This window comes from Acinonyx jubatus, chromosome C2 (genome assembly GCF_027475565.1).
Source record: "Acinonyx jubatus isolate Ajub_Pintada_27869175 chromosome C2, VMU_Ajub_asm_v1.0, whole genome shotgun sequence".
Lineage (NCBI taxonomy): Eukaryota > Metazoa > Chordata > Mammalia > Carnivora > Felidae > Acinonyx > Acinonyx jubatus.
In genome coordinates, this window is record NC_069384.1 from 146401870 (window position 1) to 146425085 (window position 23216).

General features: G+C 39.7%; 1 protein-coding gene across 12 annotated transcripts in view; it reads right to left on the reverse strand.

Annotated features, from left to right (window-relative positions):
• The window catches only part of NKTR (natural killer cell triggering receptor), a 62527-nt gene that overhangs the window by 3211 nt on the left and 36100 nt on the right, over window positions 1–23216 (reverse strand). For 6 of the 12 annotated variants that reach the window (XM_053221581.1, XM_027040799.2, XM_053221585.1 and 3 more), the window contains 10 exons: window positions 18842–18871; window positions 18175–18320; window positions 17005–17227; window positions 16151–16306; window positions 10450–10537; window positions 9845–9990; window positions 5657–8539; window positions 2758–2853; window positions 1953–2009; window positions 1327–1431 (listed from right to left, as the gene is read on the reverse strand). In XM_053221581.1, coding sequence (XP_053077556.1) covers window positions 1327–1431; window positions 1953–2009; window positions 2758–2853; window positions 5657–8539; window positions 9845–9990; window positions 10450–10537; window positions 16151–16306; window positions 17005–17227; window positions 18175–18320; window positions 18842–18871 — 3930 coding nt within the window. Of the gene's footprint in view, window positions 1–1326; window positions 1432–1952; window positions 2010–2757; window positions 2854–5656; window positions 8540–9844; window positions 9991–10449; window positions 10538–14487; window positions 14558–16150; window positions 16307–17004; window positions 17228–18174; window positions 18321–18841; window positions 18872–21780; window positions 21858–23216 lie in introns of those variants that run through there. The other 6 variants (XM_053221582.1, XM_027040800.2, XM_053221587.1 and 3 more) reach the window with 5 other exon arrangements.

The window sequence follows — 23216 nt, forward strand, 5'->3', positions numbered from 1 at the left end:
GGAAACCAAGGGGCGCCTGGGAGGCTCAGTCGGTTAAGCATCCAACTCTTGATTTCAGCTCAGGTCATGATCTCATGGTCATGAGATGGAGCTCTGCATGGGGCAGCTTAAGATTCTCTCCCTCTCCTTCTGCCCCTCCCTCCCTCACTTACCCCTCACTCCAAAAAAATTAAAAAAAAAAAAAAAAAAATGGGGACCCCATGAGGGATGTGGGAGGAAGGTAGGGCAGGTGCATGCAGATAGGACCTCTGGGAAACTAAGTCAAGAGGACCTGGCAATTGTCACCATTCAGTTATTTTGAAAAAAATTCAGGGAGCCAGTCACTTTGCCAAATGCTAGGACATACACAGTAGACCAAGTATAGTTTCATGGGGCTCAAGGACAGTACAGAATAGTGGACAAGACAAATAGGGCACACGGCAGGGAGGTGGGGGTGGCGTTAACTCAGGGTGAACAGTCAGGGCGGGCCTCCTGGGGCAGTGGGTTGCAGCTGAGGCCTGTGGGGTAGGTAGGTGGGAATTGGCCATTTCAAGAGGCGTGTGTATCTCCAGGCAGAAGGAAAGGTTCTAGCACATTAAAGGAGGGAAGACAGAAAAGCCCCAGCTGGAGCTGGTAGGTAGGGAGGCCTTACATGCAATGCTAAAGAGCCTAGACCTGCCCTTCTGGCAGCAGGGAGTCCTTCAAGAGTTTCAAACAAGGGAGGTGTTTAGATTATACCGATATTCAACAAGGATCACTGACAGTAGTTGCAATGAATGGGAGAAGGGTTAAGACCAAAAAAGCAACTAGGAAAGGGACACCATAAAAAGTCAACACAAAGACTCTTACAGTACCAGCCAAAATATGTTACATATAATGTAATATGTGTAAACATCTGTAATATATAAAAATGTTTTTACTAAAAATTGATGATATAAACCTCACCTCTGCTGTTGAAGCAAATGATGACATTTTAGTATACATTTTTTGATTAAAAAAAATTAACAAATCTGTTTTGCTATTTTTAGCAACTAGCCCTATTTAAAAGAATGGCCCATGGTTTAGGTGACCTTCTCTCTTTACTCCTTGCAAACTATTCAAAGATATGTAAGTATTACAAGATCCATTTTGGATTCACACATGTAACAATACCCAGCAAACCTGACCCGGCAACCCTTAACACAACGGCCACTTTTATTTAGTAGCTGCCTGTGGACTGCTGAAATTCGAGAAGAGAAAAATATTTCTGTCCTCCCAAGATTATGCTTTCTCTTCTATTAGCTGTCTGTCACCTCATGCACCAAGTGCCCACAGTACCGAGCAGTGCCCTAAAGGAGGGGGACCCACCTGGACCGCCTGCTGTAACTTCTGCCTCGGTGGTAACTGTCACTCCTTTGGCTCCTACTTCGACTCCGACTCCTGCTATAGTAGCTATCGTAAGTGTAGGACCTGCTTCAACAGCAACAACACACACTCAATTTTCCCACTCAGATACTTATATGCTTCCATTTCTTTTTATGACCTGATCAGTGTTCTCGAAAACAAGGGCCTAGATGACACTGCGAGGACACAGCTGCCCAGCAAGTACTGGAAACACTGAACAATTGCCCCAGTCAGACTTACCATAGTAAAAAGAAAAATGTTCATTTATTTTCTGCATTGAAAAATATCACAAAGTTGACACTGAGTTAAGTTTGAATGAAGGTGGTGGATCTTACTAGGCAACTATATCCGATAAACACCTGCCATTACAACTGGTCATCAATGGTCACTTTTGACACTAGAGTACCATGGGCCAACAGATAAAAGCTGTCAAAAAGACCTCACGTAGATAGGGTAGGATTACATGAGACAAATACAGGTATCTACACTTTTCAACAGAATACAGCACTTTTGAAAAGGAAGTGAAGGGTTTTATAAAACAAGGCTTTTCAATCCCGCCCCCACAAATGGTTCCCCACCCCCGTCCGTACCTGGACCGACTGTGGGGGTCGTACGAGCTGCTCCTGGATCTGCTCCTGCTGGATGTCCTAATATTAATCACATGAGGGACCATCATCTTGTGGGTCAGGACAGGCTATATAAAAAATCTAGACATTTCTTTGCCCACCAAGGAAAAAACACAAATGAAATCCAGTAGCTGTATTTCATTTGTATATCAAAAGTATGTTGTATTTTTTAAAAGCCAGGTTGGTTATCATTAGAAAGCTTATGTTTTATTCAATTCTTCTATGAGATGCATATAAGGAAAGTCTCTGGGGAGGTTCGAACTGGGTGGGGAGGGAAGGGTCTGCACAGGTCAGACGTCTGTAAGTAAAATGAAGCTGCAGCACTGGAAAATGCCTGAGAGGCAAGAGGGTTTCAAGAACGTGGAAGAAATAGAGACCTGGGGTCACCCCCGACATGCTTCATCTTGTGGCCCCTATTAACAAATCAGTCCTCCTATCCCAATCCCTACTCCGAGTCAAGAAAGAGGTGACTGCAGAGGTGAACTAAGGTTAAGGAAGATGTGCTGGAGGTGGAGGGAGGGGGAGCTGGCGGGCAGGGCCTCTTTTAAATATTTTTACTGCTTCTCTTTCCTCACTCTGATAAGATCACACCCTGAGAAGAGCCAGTGAGAATCTGACAGTTCTTAGAAACAACTGGACGAGACGACAGGCCTGTCCAGTATTCAACAGTGACAGGATTCTTCTCAACAGCTCCCCCACTCTGCCTGTGCACGCCCTGAAGAGCAGACAGGATGGAGACCACACGGGAGGGCGGGGTTCACAAGCTCACCTGTGACTTTTGTAACTGCGGTAGGAGCTGCTCCGGCTTCTTGTGCGGCCTCTGCTGTACCATCCTCTGCTCCGACTTCTAGAGTAGCTTCTTGATCTACAATTAAGAGTGAAAAAGCACAATTATATTAACTCACCTTGCTGTTCAAGGCCTTACTAGTACAGTGGGAAGGGGAAAACACAACAAAAGGAAAAGTCTTTCATGGAACTCTTCATTGTGGGTGTGACAGTGGTAGCTTATGAATAGTGTTTAAACTGAACAGAATGGAATAAACCAGAACAGGCTGCTAAAGGTGTGTTCACTGGAACCCTATCTGTAATATCGGAAGAAGAAATAATCCAAATCTCCATTAATGACAGAATGGGGGAAAAAATTAATGCACAGATATACAGCAAAATATTCTAATGTAGGAAAATGACTGAACTACAGCTACATACATCAACAGAGACATCTCCTGGAACTTAATGTTAAGTGAAAAATGCATAAATAGAACACATTACGTATGTATGTATAAAGATCTTTTTGAAAACCTACAAAAACAACACTATACAAATAGAAACATCTCTGGCAAAACTGAAGAAAAACAACAAAACTATAACAAAAGTTTAGAATAATGTTCAACTTTAGAAGAAATGAGGGTAGGGATACATCAGGTATGTCAAGGCTCTATTTTTTAAACTAGATGACATTTTAAATTATTTATTTATACCTAATCATTTGTTTTATTTTTTTGTATCTATTTAACACAACAAGGAACTTAAGTAGCACAATTCTGCCCCCCCCCCCCCCAGCCCGCATTCACTTGGCTCCCCACCCTTCTCCCCCAACTTTATACCTGTCATTTAGGACAGAACAATACCCCTATGTCTAGGCTGCTATATAACATTTTCATAGTTGTTGTTTTTTTTTTTAAAATGTTTATTTTTGAGAGAGAGAGAGCATGAGCAGGGGAGGGGCAGAGAGAGGGAGACAGAAGATCCTAAGCAGGCTCTGCACTGACAGTGGAGAGCCTGATGTGGGGCTCGAAATCACAAACCACGAGATGATGACCTGAGCCACAGCTGGACGCTTAACCGACTGAGCCATCCAGGCGCCCCCTCATAGGTTTTATTTTATTCACTATGTACTTATGTTTTGGAAGACATGATGTGCTTCCAGTTTATCTATAAGAAAACGGAACACATTGTCTTCTAGTAAGACTCCCGTCATTTATTCAACAATTTTTTTTTCAATTACTTAACAAGTATAGAGCAGATTCTGTGAGGTGACTAAAAGATGAGTAGGAAGTAGTTCCCGACTTAGTGAAGTCACAGCGTGGTTAGGGGAGTCAGGGCCAGGCAAGTAACCAAAACAGGGAGGCTGTCCAGTCTATCAGCTGCATAACCTAAAGCAAATTCCTTAGGCTTTCTAAGCCTGTCTTCATTTCGAAGATGAAAGGCCAGCCACTCCAAAGGCAGCAGTAAGAAGCTAAGTGAGTGGCCAGCATCAACCAGAGCTCAGAACTGCTGGAGTGTGAATGATAAGGCAGACGTTGAGCAGACAGGGGGCCAAAGCAGCTCCATAGCTGACTGCACCTGGCCTATGAACCTAGAGAGAACAGGCCGGGATTCACCAGCTCTCCAGGCCTGCTGCGAGTCAGGGCAGGAGGAAGAAGAGCCCACAACACGAGCATGGAACGGTCTGAGAGGGAAGAGGAGGACCACCGGCAGGTGCCAGAAGAACGGAAAGGCCTGAAAATGTGCCCTGGCACTCATGCCAAGTACCTGAAAATAGCCCGCTTAGGGAGAAGCAGGGAGGGACGGCACAGAAGGCAGCCTGCAAGCAACTAAAGAGTAAATGGGGCACTGTTACGACAGATGGCATGTACTGGTTCCTATTTTTAAAGAAATCTGGGTGGGAAAGGGAAGATAAACAACTAGAAAGGGGAAAAAAGTTCTCGAAGATTCTTCTGTTTTAAGTTCAAGTGATGAAGACCAAGCACAATAATATATTCATGGATAGGAGTAACTAAGAGACAGTGAGGTAAAACCGTGAACTATTTATAGAGAAAATTTAAAAAGGAATACAAATTACTAACTTCATGCCACCATCACTAATTTTTTAGTTTGTAAAAATTCTCATTCTCTGCACTGTCTATGCTGACCAAAGTTACAGGCAACCTGAACCAAAATACATAAATCTAAAGATGATCGGTCTTGCCATGCCCCTCCCCCAATCCTTGAATAAAGATCAACTAGATGCAGGTCTTGGGCAGGTAACTTTGCTTCTCCGGCCCTCACCTTCCACTTGTGTAAAATGGAGGGTTAATGATCTCTAAATCCTACACAGTTCTATATGTTCAGGATTCCCTTCTACGGCATCACAGAGAGGTGGGAGAACAACATCACACCTTGAAAGAGAGAGACTTGCCATCTACCACGGCAACTCATCTCTGTTGCCAAAGAGCTTTAGTTGGTTAAGCTAATAGTTTTTTTTTAAGTTTATTTATTTTGAGAGAGACAGAGACAGCGTGAGTGGGGGAGGGGCAGAGAGAGGGAGAGAGAGAATCCCAAGCAGGGTCCGCACTATCAGCACAGAGCCCGATGTGGGGCTCAAACTCATAAACCGTGAGATCGTGACCTGAACTGAAAGCAAGAGTCGGACACTTAACGAACTGAGCCACCCAGGCGCCCTGAAAAGCTAATAGTTTTTGACACTGAGCCCAAATTTTTTCCCCTAAAATCTCCACTTCCTATGCTCTCGATCTGCTCTCTGGGTCACACAGCACAAGACTTCCCCTCATTCCCTTCCAGACATTTGGAAATAGTAATCTTGTCCCTAATTCTGATGTTCGTCCAAGCTAAAAATAACAGACTCTCCTTGGGAGGGAAAAAGGAAAGAGAATAAATACAGGGCTCACCGATAAGACGATGTGGAACTTCGTGATCGACTTCTTGAGTGACTGTAGGAGAGAGACCTTGTTCTGTGTCTTGATTTGGTTTCAGATTTACTTCGAGATCTGCTTGGACTCCTGGACTGGCTATCCCCATCTCGACTAGGTGTCTGCTCATCACTTGAACTCTCCTGATTTCTTGGCCTCCGGTTTAAGCGTGCTGTCTTTCTTACTTCATCAAAGAGAGACCCAGGCCGGACTTTATTTTTGCTTTTGATTTCTATCCTCAAGCCTTGTGGCTTCATCTCAGGTGCAGTAGTCAATGCCTTCACTTCCACAGTGCTGGATGTAGTAGCAGCCGGGGCGGCCACGTTCCCCACACCTTGCAGGGGCTTCCATTTATTATCTAAGAGACCGATCTGGCTCTTCTCAGCCACCTCTCTCTTCACAGTGCTTTCTGCAGCACTGGCAATGCCAGTGGGGCCGCCGTCCTGTTTGCCCACGTCCCCCATTGTTTTGCTTTCAGACATGCTGCTTTCCTGCTTTAGCTCCTCTCCCTCAGGACGCTCCGTGTGCACATCCTGCTTTAAAACAATGTTTATATCTGGGGTGTCGAGCCTTGAGTTTCCTAGAGGGGATGCCTCCTTTGCTGGGGAACTCCTATCAGGAGTGCAAATCTCCATGTTGTCATCTGTCTGAAGCACATCTTCCACTCCACTTGAGACAATTTCTGCAATATGCTGAACGTTTGAGGGAGAAGCAGCTACATTTTCATCAGTATTTAAAGCTCTAGGAGAAATGCTGAGTTTACTATCATCTTTAGTAGGCTGATCAATATCTGATGGAATCATTACTGTATTACATTTACCTGAAAGGTTGCCCTCTTCACAGGACTTCTCAGTTTGCACAATACTTTCTTTCAAGGTTTCACTGTTTTCAGAAACTTGTTTTTTCTCTTTTGCCTCCTGAATAACTTGCTTTTCACTAATCTCCTCTTCCTCTTCCTCACCAAATTCTAGTGGAGGCTGCCAATGAAATGCTTGTTTTCGTTTTGGAGCCTTGTGCTTTTTGTCTTTTTTCCCTTTCAATTTCTCTTTCGCTTTTTTGGTCTGTTCCCTTTTAAGATTTTCCTTTGACCCGTGTTTGTGCTTCCGTGCCCTTCTTCTAGCGTTTTCTGAATTGGAATAGGACCCCTCAGAATCAGAGGTTGAAGACCGCTGTTTATTTGACTTCCAAGCACCATTACCATCAGGCAGTGAAGTACTTGCTGAAGACTTTGTTGTGGATTTGGCTTTGATGTGAATTTCACCAAACTCTGACTCAGAATCTGATGTAGCTTCACCTTCCTCCTTATCAGAAGATGGCCGGGAAACATTTTTACTGTTTTTAGTTCCATCTCGTTCGGAGTTTGATTCGGAGTCCCATTTACTTCCCGCATAATTCTTTCTTTTGTGCTTACTGCCATTTCTAAGGTGATCAGAAAGATTCTCTTTCAAGGCTCTTTTTTTTGAACGAGGGCATTCTTGTTCGGGCTTGGATTTCTCTTCATCTCTGTTTCTCTCTTGCTTATTATTCATTTCCTTTTGGACTTGCTTCTCTTTCTCCTGGGCTGACTGTGTAACCTGAACACTTGACTGTTCACTGTCTGAAGAATAATCTAAAGATGACCTGCTTTCGCTATACTTTCTCTGACAAGACTTGTCCCTGCTTTTCATATATTTATGGCGAAGTGTCTTTTCGGAACTGCTGCTGTGCCTTTTACTAGAAGTGTTATTTTTCTTCCCGCTGGATCTGTATTTTCTCTTGGCTCGTCTTCTATCATCACTGCTAACAGAAGAGTACGACGATGATCTACTACACCGTGAATGATCACTGTATTTATTTCGTGAATGAGATCTAGATGAGGGAGACCTAGACCTCGAACGTGAACTAGCTAGACTTCGTGACCTTGTGTATGATCTGGAATAAGATCTACTCCTAGAAGATCTGCTCCTTGACCTTGGTGAGCTTTCTGAACTTCTGTCACTGTATTTTGAATAAGCACTCCGATCACTTTCTGAATTTTTTTCTCTTTTGTGGTAGGATGATGAACTTCCAGTGTCTTTAATATTTGCTAAACTGTAAGTGCTTTGGATGGGCAGCAAGTGGGTTGTTTTAGCTTTCATTTCCTGAATTCGTTCATAAGAGGGCTTCCAGGGCTTCTGTCCAGGCTTCCACCTTGAAGGAGGGGGACTGTCACTCAGTGGTATTACAGGAATATTTTCTGCCACCACCGCTTGTACTATGACATTTTCATTTTGTGGCACTGTTGTTCTTAAAGGTTCTGTTTTAACCGGTTTGTTTTCACTTAACTGAGAGGCTGTTCTTTTTGGTGATTTTGATGCTGTCCTTTGGTGCCCTGACTTGGAACTAGATCTGGACTTTGATCTACTTCGAGAATGTGATGAGGATTTTGATGGAGTCCTTGATCTTGAGCTTCCTCTAGAGTAAGACTGTGAGTGAGATTTAGATCTGTAGGAGTCCCTGCTGGAATGGGTTGAAGAGCTCTGGTCATCCTTATCAGATTTAGACCAGTCCCTCTTTGATGAGTGATGAGACGATAATGAGGAAGAACGAGATCTCCTTTCTCTATCACAAGAGGATTTCATTCGTCGGGTGGAAGATTTTGAGGATTCTATGTCAGATGGTACAATAATCCTTCTCTTCTTAGTCTGCTTGTGTCTTCTGCAGTGTTTCTGCTTTTTCGCTTTCTTTTTATGCTTCACTTTTTTCTCTTTTCTGCGTTTTTTATGGTGACCATCAGAGTGTCTTGCCGTACTAAGGTCTGAATAATATCCATTATAGGACCATGATCTGGATCTCTGGGACAAGCTTCTCTCATCCCATCGGCTTGAACAGGGGTCACTTAATCTGTAGAAAATGACCCAACATGCATGCAGTTATTTACAAGCGTGTTTCTATGCTTTAAGTTTAAAACACGTTTGCTGTCAATACAAATGCATTGACAAAAGCCCAGTGAACAACATAGTACTGACTCTATCCACACTTTGAGTACACGTAGGAAGGATAAATCAGAGGGATAGGCCTCGTGATTTCAGAGACACGCACTGACAACTACTAACAGAGTTACTTACAAAAGCACTTAGTTTAGTTTTTTGTTTTTGTTTCAATTAAGCAAAGGATTTCAAACTTGACAGAAAAATGATTTTGAGAGTCAAACCAAACCAAAGCAATTCATCACAGGAGCGCCAGTCACATCCTGAGTTCCTGCCCAGGATCTGTTCATGACCCTCTGCTTCTGGGAGCAAGTTTTGAGAGAGAGTCCAATTAAGTTCCCAAACAATTCTGTCGATTCCCTGCAGACAGAGGAGAGCTGCCTGAACTTTAAAGAGAAGCGTCTGGAGAAGCTAGCATGGCTTCTGTTTTATTTCAGCTTCACAGAGGTAATCAAGACTCTCTCTTAAGGTTTTGGTTAAATTAGTACAGAAATGGAGGAAAAAGCACATAAAAACAGATGCAAGTTTTACAATCTTAATGGTAACCTGTCACGTCAGGGCCCACAATTCAGAGTCCTCCATACCACTGTGTCTAAATCACTCTCACACAGCAGATGCGCACCTTTTATTCCCTCTTCCAACTTGTAACCATACTACTGGACACTCAAAGAGGAAAAGAGACTTCTACCGTGAACGATTATAAAGGGTCCTACTGGTATGTTTTTCACTAGCTATTCTGGAGCCAGGCCCATTTCTACAACAGATATTCCACTGTGGGGTGTTACTAAGGGTAAGAGACAGGTACACTGTTGAAGCAGCAACAGTCCCTGGGGTCAGAAGTTAACCAACACGAAAGGTACAGATTTTCTATCTATTCAATCATCAGTGACTAAGAGCCAGTGACCTGGCTAGGAAAGAACCTGCTATATAATTTTTAGGTGCTGATTATTTTTAAAATTGTACAGGAAATCTCTGAGAGATTCGGTAGTTTTATAGTTTTATGAGGGAAAACAGAATCTTGATTTAAAAGCACCCGGAAGCCAATCAGCCCTCCTAGTTAATAGCTCTCTTTCTGCCAAGTATTTCCAAATGTATTCTCTTTGGTCACAGTCTAACTTTCAATGTAAGTCTTTAATGAAAAGTCCAGAAGTAAGTCTCTCTCCCCTTAACACTTAAAATATAGCAGACACAGAATTGTGCTTATACTCAAGGCTCTTACTTGTCTCCTTTACTCCATTTTTCTCCACTAGGTGGTCTGTATGCTCTTAATCTCTGCATTTCCTCTTTCCAGTGAGGAGGAGTTTCACTGCTATCATCATCATCTGATTCAGAACATGATCTTGATCTTGGAGGTGTGTGATAGCGCTTTAAAAACAAAGATAGGAATAACTATTTTTAAAATACCTCTCAATTAGAGTCTGCTATAGGACAGAGTTAGGAGTAAGACCCGAAGTCAGATGCCATTCAAAGGCTATAATGATTAAAGTACCAAAACGATGGTACGAAGTTATGTCAAACGTAAGAGACTAAAAGAAATGGGATTTTTTCTTTGAAATCCTAACAGTTACCTGCATTAGTCTAGATTACTCAACATACTAAGATTTCTCAACATAATCACTTATTGCTTCTCAGGCCATTTCATACTCAAAAACATAGCAATAAATTTTCATCTAACAGCAGTACGTTCCCATACCTGTGGAGAATACAGCTAGTTCCTTGAGCAGATGTTGGATTATACCTAAAATTAAGGCTGGGGTTTTGCCTATAGGCAAAAACATACTGCTTAGATAAGTAGTTTGAAAAAAGAAGTCTTAATAAACATACAATTGTACCCCTTCCTTTAATCTTCCGTCCAGATTTTGATACAGATGGTTTCTGATCACTTACAATGGGTGGAACATCAGGAATCTTCCTGGAAAAGAAAACTGAAAATTAAAAATAAGCAAATGCTAGGTGGATTTCTCAATATTTAAATGCAGAATTTATGCTCCTACAAAACAAAATCATTTCATTTAGATCCAACACCTCTGTAAAATGAAGCACTCCCTAGATAATTTTTCTAAGCAAACTCTTCAAATGCCAAAATTTAAAAAGAAAAACAAAAAAAAGTAATCCAATTGAGTAGAAACATACCATACTATATACCTTTTTAAGCACAGTACTTCTTTTAAACAAAATTCCTTTTTATGTCTCTTGTCAAAAACAGTGATGTTCTAAGGGAATCCTAAGATATTCCTGGTTCTTATGCTTAAGTTGTGTTTTTTAAATTATTTACATATATATATATATATATGGAGTTTATTTAATTATTTAGAGAGAGAGAGATGGAGCACGTGCATGAGCAGGGGAAGAGCAGAGAAAGAGAATCCCAACCAGGCTCCACACTGTCAGCACAGAGCCCAATGCAGGGCTCAATCTCACGAACTGCAAGATTATGACCTGAGCCGAAAGCAAGAGCTGGACACTGAACTGGCTGAGCCAACCAGTGCCCCTATTTCAATGTTTAATAATTCATTTGTCTTCCCAACTCTGAGATAAGCTACCCCTCCTTCAATGCTGCCACCTTATGGTAATGCTAAAAGTATAGTTTTGGGGGCAGCTATCATCCTCCATGCATGAGAAGTCTTCATACCTCAAGTTTGTTTAAAGTTTGTTTGTTTATTTTGAGAGAGAGAGATGGGGGGAGGGGGGAGGGGGAAGGGAGGGGGAGGAGGAGGGGGAGAGGGAGAGGGAGAGGGAAAGGGAGGGGGAGGGGAGGGGAGAGGGAGGGGGAGAGGGAGAATCCCAAGCACACTCTGTGCTGTTAGCACAGAACCCAATGCAGGGGCACAATCCCATGAACCATGATATCATGACCTGAGCTGAAACCAAGAGTCAGCTTAACTGACTGAGCCACCAAGGTGCCCCCACCTTAAGTTTGTTTTTTATCTATTAACATAATGGCTAGCTTTTATTGAGTACTATGTGTCAGACATTACGTTAATCAACATTTTTAACATTTTTATTGGTAAATTATATATAACATAAAATTGGACATTTTAAGTTCGCAGTTCAGTGTATTAATTACACTCACAATGTTGTGCATCCATCACTACTACCTTTCCAAAACTCAAACCCAAACTCTACCCATTAAGGAATACCTCCCCAGTCCCCCCAACTCCCTCAGCCCCTGGTAACCTCCAATTTATGGCCAAATAACATTCCACTGTATGTACACACCACATTTTGTTTATCCATTCGTCTGTTGGTAACTTGGGATCAGTTGTCCTCCTTTTTGCAACTGTGAATATGTTGCAATGAACACTGGCATACAAGTATTGTTTGGTTCTTGATTTTCAATTCTTTTGAAATTGTAGCAATAGAATTGCTCGGTTACATGGTAAATCTCAGTTTAATTTTTTTGAGAAACAACCAAACTGTGTTCCACAATGTCTCCATCATTTTAGACTCCTGCCACCAATGTATAAGGATTTCAATTTCTCCATATCGTTGCTGACACTAGTTTTTTTGGTTTTAGTTTTAAATTACAGCCATCCTAGTAAGCGAGTAGTATCTCATTGTGAGTTTGATTTGTATTTCCCTAATGTCTAATGATGTTAAGCATTTTTCATGCACTTACTGGCCACTTGTATGAAATGTCTATTCAAGTGCTGTGCCTATTTTTTAAACTGAGTTGTCTTGGGGTAGCCGGGTGGCTCAGTCGGTTAAGTGTCCGACTTCAGCTCAGGTCATGATCTCGCAGCTCGTGAGTTCAAGCCCCGCGTCGGGCTCTGTGCTGACAGCTCAGAGCCTGGGGCTTGCTTCGGATTGTGTTTCCTTCTCTCTCTGCCCCTAACCCACTTGCATTCTATCTCTGTCTCTCTCAAAAATAAATAAACATTTAAAAAGAAATTTTTTTAACTGAGTTGTCTTTTTGTGTTACTGTTGTCCATGTTTTTGGTGTCAAATATAAGAACTCGTTGTCAAACCCAAGGTCATAACAATTTACTCCTATGTTTTTTAAGAGTTTTATGGTTTTAGCTCTTATATTTAGGTCATGGACTCATTTTAATTCTTGCATATAATGTGAGGTAGGGGTCCAACCTCATTCTGTTGCATGTGGAAGTCCAGTTGTCCCAGCACCATTTATTGAAGAGACAGACTTCTTTCTCCACTGAATGGAATCTGCACCCTTGTCTGAAATCAACTGTCCACATATACTGGTATGAATTTATTTCTGGAATCTCAAGTCTATCCCATTAGTCTATATATTAATCTTTATGCCAGTACCACTCTATTTTGATAACTATAGCTTTGTGTTAAGTTTTGAAATCAGAAAGTATAAGTGCTACAGGATGCATGGGTGGTTCAGTTGGTTAAGTGGCTGACTTCGGCTCAGGTCATGATCTCACAGTTCATGGGTTCGCACCCTGCATCAGACTCTGTGCTGATAGCTCAGAGCCTGGAGCCTGCTTCGGATTCTGTATCTCCCTCTCTTTCTGCCCCTCCCCCACTCCTGCTCTGTCTCTCTCTTCAAAATTAAATAAACATTAAAAAAAAAGTATGTGTTCCATCTCCGCCCTTCTTTTTCAAGATTGTTTTGGCCATTCAGGGCCCCCTATGATTCCAAGATTCTGGATATGGACTTTTCCATTTCTGCAAAAAGGCTGCTGAAATTTGATAGGGATTGCACTGAATCCAAAACTTACTTTGACTAGTACTGACATTTAACAATATTAAGTCTTCCAACCCATGAACGTGCAATGTCCTTCCATTTATTTAGTTCTAAATATTTTGTGATTTTCATTGTACAAGTCTTTTACCCTTTTAACTGAATTTACTCCCATTTTATTCTTTTAATTTTTTTAATGTTTATTTATTTTTGAGAGAGAGAGAGAGAGAGAGAAAGAGAGAGAGAAAGAGAGAGTGAGCATGAGTGGGGAAGGTGCAGAGAGAGACACAGACACAGAATCTGAAGCAGGCTCCAGGCTCTGAGTTGTTGGCACAGAGCCCGACGCAGGGCTTGAATTTGGGAACAGCAAGATCGTGACCCGAGCTGAAGTTGGACACTTAACCAACAGAGTGACCCAGGCGCCCCCCCCCGCCTCTTTTATTCTTTTAGATGTTGTTTTAAATGCAACTACTTTCTTAATTTCCTTTTCAGATTGTTCATTGCTGGTTGTTAATAAGCACTTAAAGGCATTAGCTCATTTATTTCTCTTAACAGCACTATGAGGTAGGCACTATTCACATCTTCATTTTAAAGAGAGAATTTTAAGAGGTTAAAAGTCTTGCCCAAAGTCACAGAAAGAAATGCAACTTGACTCTTAAAACCAATATACAGGGTTTTCTAAGGATCCAGATAAACATAAAATGATACTGTAAAAAAAAAAAAAAAAAAAGTCAACTACAAAGTATACAACAGTTTATTCAGCCATTTCATGTTCATGACATGACTTAATTCTCACAATGAGAAGTAGGTATCTTGGTAGGCAACCATTAACCCCATTTTCCTTGTGAAGAAAAAGCAGTGACCTTGCCTACAGGTGTTCAGCAAGAATTAACATTTACCTAGGAACCTTTTGGTACTGATCCAATTCTGCTACCCTCCCTTCACCTGACTGCTGGTCAATCAGTAAGGTGGCAAGTTCATATGGCTGACAGCCCCTGCTTCTTATCCTTGCCTATGATGAGTTCTTGAAGCACACTTAATTATAACGCCCAAACGACTGATCAAAATCTTAAGGATCCTAATAAAATAGGTCAATGGGCTATCTTAATACAACACAACTAGCAGTCAATTATGATTTAAAATAATTCTGCACAAAATAACTTCCAAAGATGTTATGTGACTAAAGAAGAGTGACGACCAAACAAAATTACCAGCGGTAATCAGTCACAAATGCAATCACTGCTTTAACAACACCAGATAACAGGGGTCAGCAAACTTTTTCTGAAAAGAATCCAAGAGTAAGTATTTTAGGATTTGTAGGCCAAGAAGAAAATTAAGGCTATTATGTAGATACTTACATAACAAGAAAGAAAACAAATTTTAACTAATGTTTTATCAATGAAATTTGAAATATAACTGAGTACCATTTCTTTGTAATAAAGATCTACTAACGAAAGGAATGGAGCCCTTTTAAGGAGGAGAGAGAACATTTCATGTTAATTGGGGTTCACAGTGTTCCCTATCAATATAGTGCTAATGCTGATCTGTAATGAGACTGTACATATTTCATCTTTAAAAATATCTTTTCACATAGATGGGTTATATGGGTAGCACTTGAAATACTGGAGAGTTCTACCAGCATCACTGTGATGGGCAGTGCACCACGTAGCAGTGTAAGGCAAGAGAACACCACATACCAACTCTGCTACAGCCACTCAAGTCTGCTGTTGTAGCACAGAAACAGCCCTTACTTATTCTCTTATCATGAACAAATGGATGTGGCTGTGTTCCAGTAAAATTTTATTTATGGACATTGAAATTTGAGTTTCATATAATCTTCACATGGCACAAAATATTACTCTCCTTTTTATTTTTCCTACAAACATTTAAACACAAGAAAACCATTTTTTTTAGCTCATGGGCTGTACAAAAATAGGCAACAGGCCAAATTTGGTCCATGGACCATAATTTGCCAATACCTGCCATATGACAGAGAAACTAACCTTTCAAGTTTCCTACTTTCTGAAAGTCAAATAGATTCCATCAATGAACTTGGTATCTTATATTTTAAGAAGAATCCCACTAAAATTTATTAACAGCCAGTTTTTAAAAATGAAAACACCAGCTATTAATTCAAAGATAAATCCCATCTTATAATAGCTTTCTAAAATAAGACAATACTAGGCTTTAAAAATATTTAATGAATTAAACGATAACCTTATGTGGAGACCTGACTGTGAACAGGAACACGTGCATAACCTCTTAACCTTCAATGTAACTCTTCATCGGGCACTTATCAATTACACCAGCCACATTATGACATTTCTGTTCAAACAATGTTTCTTTTAATAATTCTAAACTTGAGTTAATACACAAAATATACTATTATACCAAATCTAAAACTACACATTACCTTTTCCAATGCAGAGAAGTTATCACTGAGCAAGTTAGCAAAAGTCACATATTTATGATACTAAATTATATCCCTAATCAATGCAATTAATTTTACACTATTCAAATTGGAACACGTTTTATCATTCAAGTGGATCCAAAGAGTTCAACTAACCCTCTCTTCTGATAACCAAATCTCACCTCTAATGAAAAGTCAAGGAAAAAAAATTAGTAATGAAATCTTTCCAGACCTCCCGTAAGAACTTCTCCCCTGATCCACTTGACCAACCCCCTTTCCCTATTAGTAGAATGTGAATTCTGAAAGGCACGGTACATGTCATTCATTAGCCTGGCATCTCCCACAGTATTCTTCAAAGATCTTTGCCTATGGGTCATGCTCAACAAATAAGTGTGGAAGTGCAGTGAGCTGATGGAATTACCATTCACAGAAAGGAAAACAAAGAGGTTAATCATCCTACTTACGGTTCAGGTTCCACTGTGACAAGAGGCATATCTCTTCTCAGTAAAAATCGGTTCTCTGGAACTGGGGGAATCTCTTCTGGTCGGACCACAGGCTTTTCCCTTTTAGCATTTGAATCAATTGACCTTTTTTCATTGGTATCACTCCTCTCAGAGTAACTTAGAGAGAACAAATCAAGTCACCAATTAAAATATGCAATGTCTGCATTTCACAAGAATATTAAATAATAATATATAACAATTAATAATAAAACAATAGCGGGGTGCCGGGGTGGCTCAGCTGGTTAAGCATCTGACTCTTGATTTTGGCTCAGGTCATGATCTCACGGTTTGTGAGACTGAGCCCCACGTTGGGCTGTGCTGACAGCAAGGAACCTGCTTGAGATTCTCTCTCCCTTCCTCTATCTGCCCCTCCCCTGTTCACGCATGCACGTGCGCTATTTCTCTCTCTCTCAAAATAAATAATAAACTTAAAAAAAATTTTTTTTAATTATGAAACAGCAAAACTATTAATATCTCACAAATCTCAAAAGGTTTGTACAATTTTCACAGAGAACATACAAAACATTAACACAGTGAAAAAGCCACAGTACTAAAATTATGATATGAAACTGTCAAATGATCCTTTGTTCTTTTAAGAGTTTCAGGGATTTTTTTTCACCTGCAAACACATAAATCTTTAATATGAAATGTCTGTGCCACCCTTAGATTTGTCAGATTTCAAATTAAAGTTAAAAAAAAATGCTATCCTTTTTCAACAATAGGTAATAAAATGAGGTTTACAGAATTGCATATACTTTCCCCATTCCAGAGTGTCTTTGTGTTAGGTTAAGATTACCCTGGCATTTCACACTTACCCTTTTGGGCTCATTATATGTTTATTCCTTGGCTCTTCAGAACTGCTTGCTTCCTTTCGTCTCTTTTTAGAATGCTTAACTTTTGGCCTCCTCTTATGTTTCCTCCTTCTGCTTCTCTCATGTTCAATTTCACTTTCTGAAGAAGATTCTGAAGAGGAAGAGGAATTGGAAGAAGAATCCGAGTCTTCTGAATGAGTTGGTTTCTTCCTTTTTTTCTCAAAAACTTTTAAGAAATATTAACAAAAATATTAGTACTAGATCTTAGTGTCTACCTTTCAGAGTAAAAAATAGTATCATAAAACATGCTTTATAAACAGCAAACTAAAGACAAAATTTAAGTAAACATTTTTTCATGCTGATAACACAATTTGCTGGTGAGATGGTAAGGTAACAAAGCCCTTGCCCTTATGAAGTCTATATTCTAGTTGGATCAGATAAGAAAAGAAGTAAGTAACTGCATAATATGACAAATGAGAAGTGCTCGAACAGAAATACAAAAAAAGCAAGGTAAAGGGAATAGGGAGAGATGGGCAGTAACTGAAGATAACATTCAAACAGAGACTTGAAGGAAGTGACGTAAGGGGTCATGTAGGTATCTGGATGGAGAGTGCTCCAGGAAGAATGGACACCAGCACAAAATCCCTGTGCTTGGCATGTCTGGGTAAAGGTCAACATGGCTGGGAGGGCAATGAATGAGGGTGAAGAGGTGAGAGACACAGGAGAGAACAGACTGCTTTACAGACCAAGTAAAGACTTTAGTTTGGCTGGCTAAGAAGGGAGCCCTTGGAGAAGATCACTCTGGTTGCTATTAACAGACTACAGAGTCAAGAGTACAAGCAAAGAGACCAGTTAGGAATTTACTGCTGCCAAGAAGAGATTATAAGAAGGGCAGAGGCAAACTGAATAGTTATGAGGCTACTGCAATAATCCAAGTAAGAGACAGCAGTGGTTTGGACAAGGCTGATAACATGGGAAGTAAAAAGAAGTAAGATTTGATAAGATTTGTTGATGGCTTGGGTATAAGGTATGATACAGAGGCATGGGTTACTGCTGTATGTACTACTTGAAGGGTTTTTCCACTACTAAAGTTCAGGAGGTATCTTTCAACTATAATCTTCACCGTGTTTTACCAGTATCCTAGCTCCCCTCCACTCCCCCCAAAACTCTTACCATCTTTTGATGATTTTGTGGCAAGCACCCCACAGTCAATTACTCGCACATCTGCATAAGGTCTGCTTGCAGCATCGGTTTTCAGATTTTCAATCTGTTCAATTACTTCAAAACCAGAAATAACCAATCCAAAGACGACATGCACCCTGTCACAATACAAATTCAAGAAAGAATTGGTTTGATGACAATTAAGCCACAATCAGTAATCAAGACAACCGTTATAAATGACATGTCTACAGAACTAAATATAAAAGCAAAGTGTTTGATGAATGAAGCAACTAGATGGGAATTAGAACTTGACATCTGCTTCATAAAAAGGAAAAAATAAAAACACGACTCAAACTGGGCCTTAGTTTTCTGCTTAAAACAATATTTCTTAACTATCTTACGGTGGAGAATCTGAGAACAGATTGCACTCGATACTCAGAAACCGTTGTTACAGGGTCACTAGAGATAGCAAGGCTGAGAAGTCTACCCATTGCCCAGATTCAGTGACATGACAATATGAGTTCTCCAGACGGACTAACCTCTGATCCTTAGGGAGGGGCTTGGCTGTGAGAGATTAGATCAGGAATCAAGAGCACCCCCCAGAGGTTCATCCATGGTCCAATTTGTAGTAGACTGGCCACCCCACCAACTCCCCAAGGTAATAAAATGTAACTCTTACCCATCCAAGTGTGGAGCAGGTTTGGTAGTACTGTGTAAACATCAACACAAAGATGGCAAAAACCAGGTGTTCGGGTGAACAGAGCAGAAGGGCATGTAGAGAACAAAGAGGTAAAGATAAAAAGATGGGGAAAAGTTAAACATGATACACATCTCAACTTAAAAACCTTACAAACAGCCATAGTAGCCATTTTACTGGTTAAAAAAACCCTCAAGATTATAATTACAAAGTTGTATCTATTTCTCCAATATGAAGACTATACCTATACATAACATATGAAACAGGTTTGAAATGTACAGCATAAATATACAATAAAATTAAAGATATTCTTGAATCCAAAATAACAACAAAATCAAAAATCAACTCAAAAGTCATCAAGATAATTAAAGAGAATAAAAAGCACTATCATCTGCCCTAAGGAAAAAAAAGTGTGATCAACACTTGCTTGCCCCCCCCCCCCCCACCTCCTCCTTAAATGAATTCTTCTATTTGTTACTTCTCATACTGAGTCGGTCTACATCTTTTAGGAAGGCAGATGGAGGTAGGCCTCGGGAGTCCTGTTTTCAAAACTTCCTGCCTCTCCCACCTAAGGTGAAGTTCTGCCACTCACACAGCAACTCTGAAAATGCGACAGGGAGCAAACCTCCAATTTGTCAAACTTCTGACAGCCAGCAAGTAATGATGGATAACGTTATAGACACCTTAAATTTCCATGGCCCAGAAAATGCCCAACCAGCTTCTTCTACAGTCACAAACTGGCAGATAGTCACTCTTAGGAAGCCTATGGGGTATTATCTGGTTAAGAGATTTTGAACCCAAACTGGTTTTCCCATAGCATTTTCACAAATTTTCACACTATGTGAACTGCAGTGAAAAAATTCAAAAGCCACAAAAATCTTAGTTTATAATAATGAGAAATAGAAGAATTTGAGAAAGGACACTGGATATGAGGCTATGTTAAAGAAGTTAACTGTACTAGAAGCTCCCATATCAATTTTTATATTCATTTTAAGGCAATTCTAAGACATGTAAGTCAACAAAACACAATTTTTAACCTTCACAGCAATGTTAAAAATCATTGCAAGGAATGATAGCATTTATACTTACATTAAGAATATTCAGTTCTGAAAAAGTACTATGGAATTTTTTTAAATTGTCAATTTAGGAAGTTCCAGAATTTTAAAAGGAATCTTGAATTTTAAAACCACAAAGTCTCAAATTCTCCTTAGAAGACTGAGAAGTGGTAATTCAAGCCAATATAATAGTAAAAATGAGTAAAAACAGAAGAAAGAAAAAGAGAAAATCTAGCAAGCTGGTGAGGAACTAATGATTAAATAATTAAACCAGAATCCAGAAACTACTTTGCATAATAATGTGCTTCCCACAAATATAAAACTTTAGTAAAGCACACTAATGACAGGAAGAAATTAGTACATATGCTGGACAGTGATTCTATTGTATGAAAGATGTAAGAGGTAAAATTTTTAAAGGTAAAAAATGTTCTTATAGTTTAAGGGATCAAATTCAAATATGTAGCAGTGAAAACAAGAAGTGGTGTATTAATTAGGTATATTCCTCCTCCCTCCTTGATCCTTTCTCTCACAACTCTCAAATCTTTTGGTACTAGGGAAAAGCCTACAGATTTTCCTAAAACACACAAAACCGAATTCAATTTGCTACGCTGGCTAATAGGAGTCCTGTAAAAACCACATGATGGCAAAACTTTCGAGCAAATGGTGAGATGAAAACAATTCAGCTAATTGCAGTGATGTAGCAACAGACTACTTGAGACTGGATCTGAAGAGGGAATGGCTACCTTGGTGACAGATTCGAGTTTTGCTTTGAATTCACATGAAAACTAAAAAAGTCGGTCCTTTATTCTAACGGGGAAGAAAACAAATGAAGACAAGAACAAATTATCTGAAGGACAAACTTCAGCTGGCCTGCTGTGCCTAAGCTGGTGTGAGTAATTAAGTCCATCACTGGCATCTGCAGTTCAGGATGCAGAAATACAAATTTATACTTTAACTGGGGTAGGCTACATATTAACAACACTAACAGTATCTGAACAAAGAAGCCCTTTGGGGTTCTCAGCCTACGTTTCAGGAGTAGAAATAACACTGTGAAGCAGGCATACTGGCACTGGGCTGACAACAGACATGGAAAAACAGAGGGCACTGCCAAACGGGCAGGGAGAAAGGATATGCTCCGTCCATGCTACTCAGTCCTACTCAACCGGGCAGAGATCTCATCCCACCACCTCTTAATCGTACTGATCTTTCAAAACTATACGGTTGTCAAGACCCATGCAGTGGGGACGGGACATATGCTCAGTAAGCTCAGACCTTAAAGGCCAGAGATTATCATAAATATGTAAGTTTACACACGCTTATGAAAACAAACCTAAAAGAGAAAGAACCACAAAGAACATTTCAAATTATAAAAGCTTTCGATATTTTCACATTTCCATTTTCTCCTGTCACTCGACACTGATTTTCCAGTTTTATCTACCCCGTGAATATACTTTAAAAATATAAGCATAAGGACTCATTTAAACTTTATAAATCCTAGAAATCAAAAAGTGTCACTGTTACTCCAAAAAACAATCTACAGTTTTATACCATTATCAAAGAATCTTTTGGCCTTACACAGAAATTAACAGTTCTGTACTGCAATGAAATCTAAACCATTTTATACAATATACCCTCTTCCCCACCCTCCCCCAGAAGAGGTGTGGAAAATGGTGGAAACAAGCCACTGAAATTAAAATACACTTCCCAGGATTAACCATGAACAATAAAACACACTTGTTTTACATGTATTGCTGCCATAAATCAAGCAGAAAGTTTTTCTTAAAACGGTTCAATGCACATAACAATAGGATTAAAGAGATAAAGGCAAAGAAAGAAAAAGAGAGCCTTAGAGGATTGAGACATTACCTTTGGAGCGCACGGTGTAACACTCTTTCTGTAAATTTTACACAAAAATGGCAAGAAATAAATTGTAATACACTTTTAAGACAAGACTGATTCTATGTTTTAATATCAATATAACTTTGAAATTAAGTATTTTCAAGTTTTATGCAAAGCACAAGAGCTTTTTTAAAATGGAGGGCTCTAAATTTTCTTTCACATAAGATATGTACGTAGAGATGAACTATGCTTAAGAAAAACACTGTGGTTAAAATGGGAATCTGCTCAGAGCCTTAATATTGTAACACTAGAGTGTGAATAACAAAGCATTCTATTTCGCTTTGCAAATCCTACAAACTTGCTAAGTCAACCAACATCTTTCTCAAAAAGAGAATAATGTATCCTGAGTATACAAATCTAAAAATCTGAATGCCCAGGAGCAGTTAGTTACTACCAGTGGAAAGCAAAACTTCAATGAAAAGAATTAAGAGAATTCAGCACAAAATTTCAGGGAACTTTTTTCTTTTTCAGTAATTCTCTTCAAGTAGTTAAAGAACCTTTCATGTTTCTACATTTGAAATCTTTTTCATCACACTTCACGACAGACCACTATCAGGAGTAAATGAGCAAAGTCTGGACTGTAGTTTCTGTTCACTGCCTTTACACACACTTTCGAAGTTAAGTCCCTGAAACTAACAATAATAAAATAATAAAGCAGCATAATTAGAATTTTAAGGATCTTCTCAAAGGATAAAAAGGCAAGGGAGATAAAAGTATAAGAGTATGATGTCAAATTTTGGCCATGATACTTGCTTTCCCTGCCTAATGTGACTTTCCCCATTGTAAAAAATTTTTTTTCAAAAAGTACGCAGTCTGACCAACTCTAACTCTATTAAACTTTAAACATTATCTACTATTATCAGACCAAAACCCACATTATACACAGTGGACAAAATTCTTTATTAAGGTTTTGGACATATTAAGCCTTGAAATCTCTAAAAATAAGCTTTAATTTCTTACAAAGGCATTGGCACATGAATTACTGTTAAAAAAGAATATGTTTCAAATAATGTGGTGTTTTCAATGGATGTTTTCAAAAGAAAAAGTGACTCCAGGTGTAAAGTGGTATAGAAGTAAAAATAACCTATTTCTGTCTAGCGTAGCCTCTCACATGCGATTTTCCCCTTCAACTCGTGAAACGACCACACAATCATGGAAGAGGCAGCAAATTATATAGAGTGACAATGGCCACAGAAACTAACCAAGCCATGTTACAGAGCTCTTCCTGTGTGTTCCAAAAGTCACCGAACAGCTTTCAAAAGTTCAGCACTCAGGTTAACATAACACACATCAAACACTACCAGACACAAAATCCCTTCCAGGCGGCTAACACATATGTCACATAAACACTAAGTAACAGTAAGACTGGATGTTACAGATGACACTTCATATTCAGAGAACTT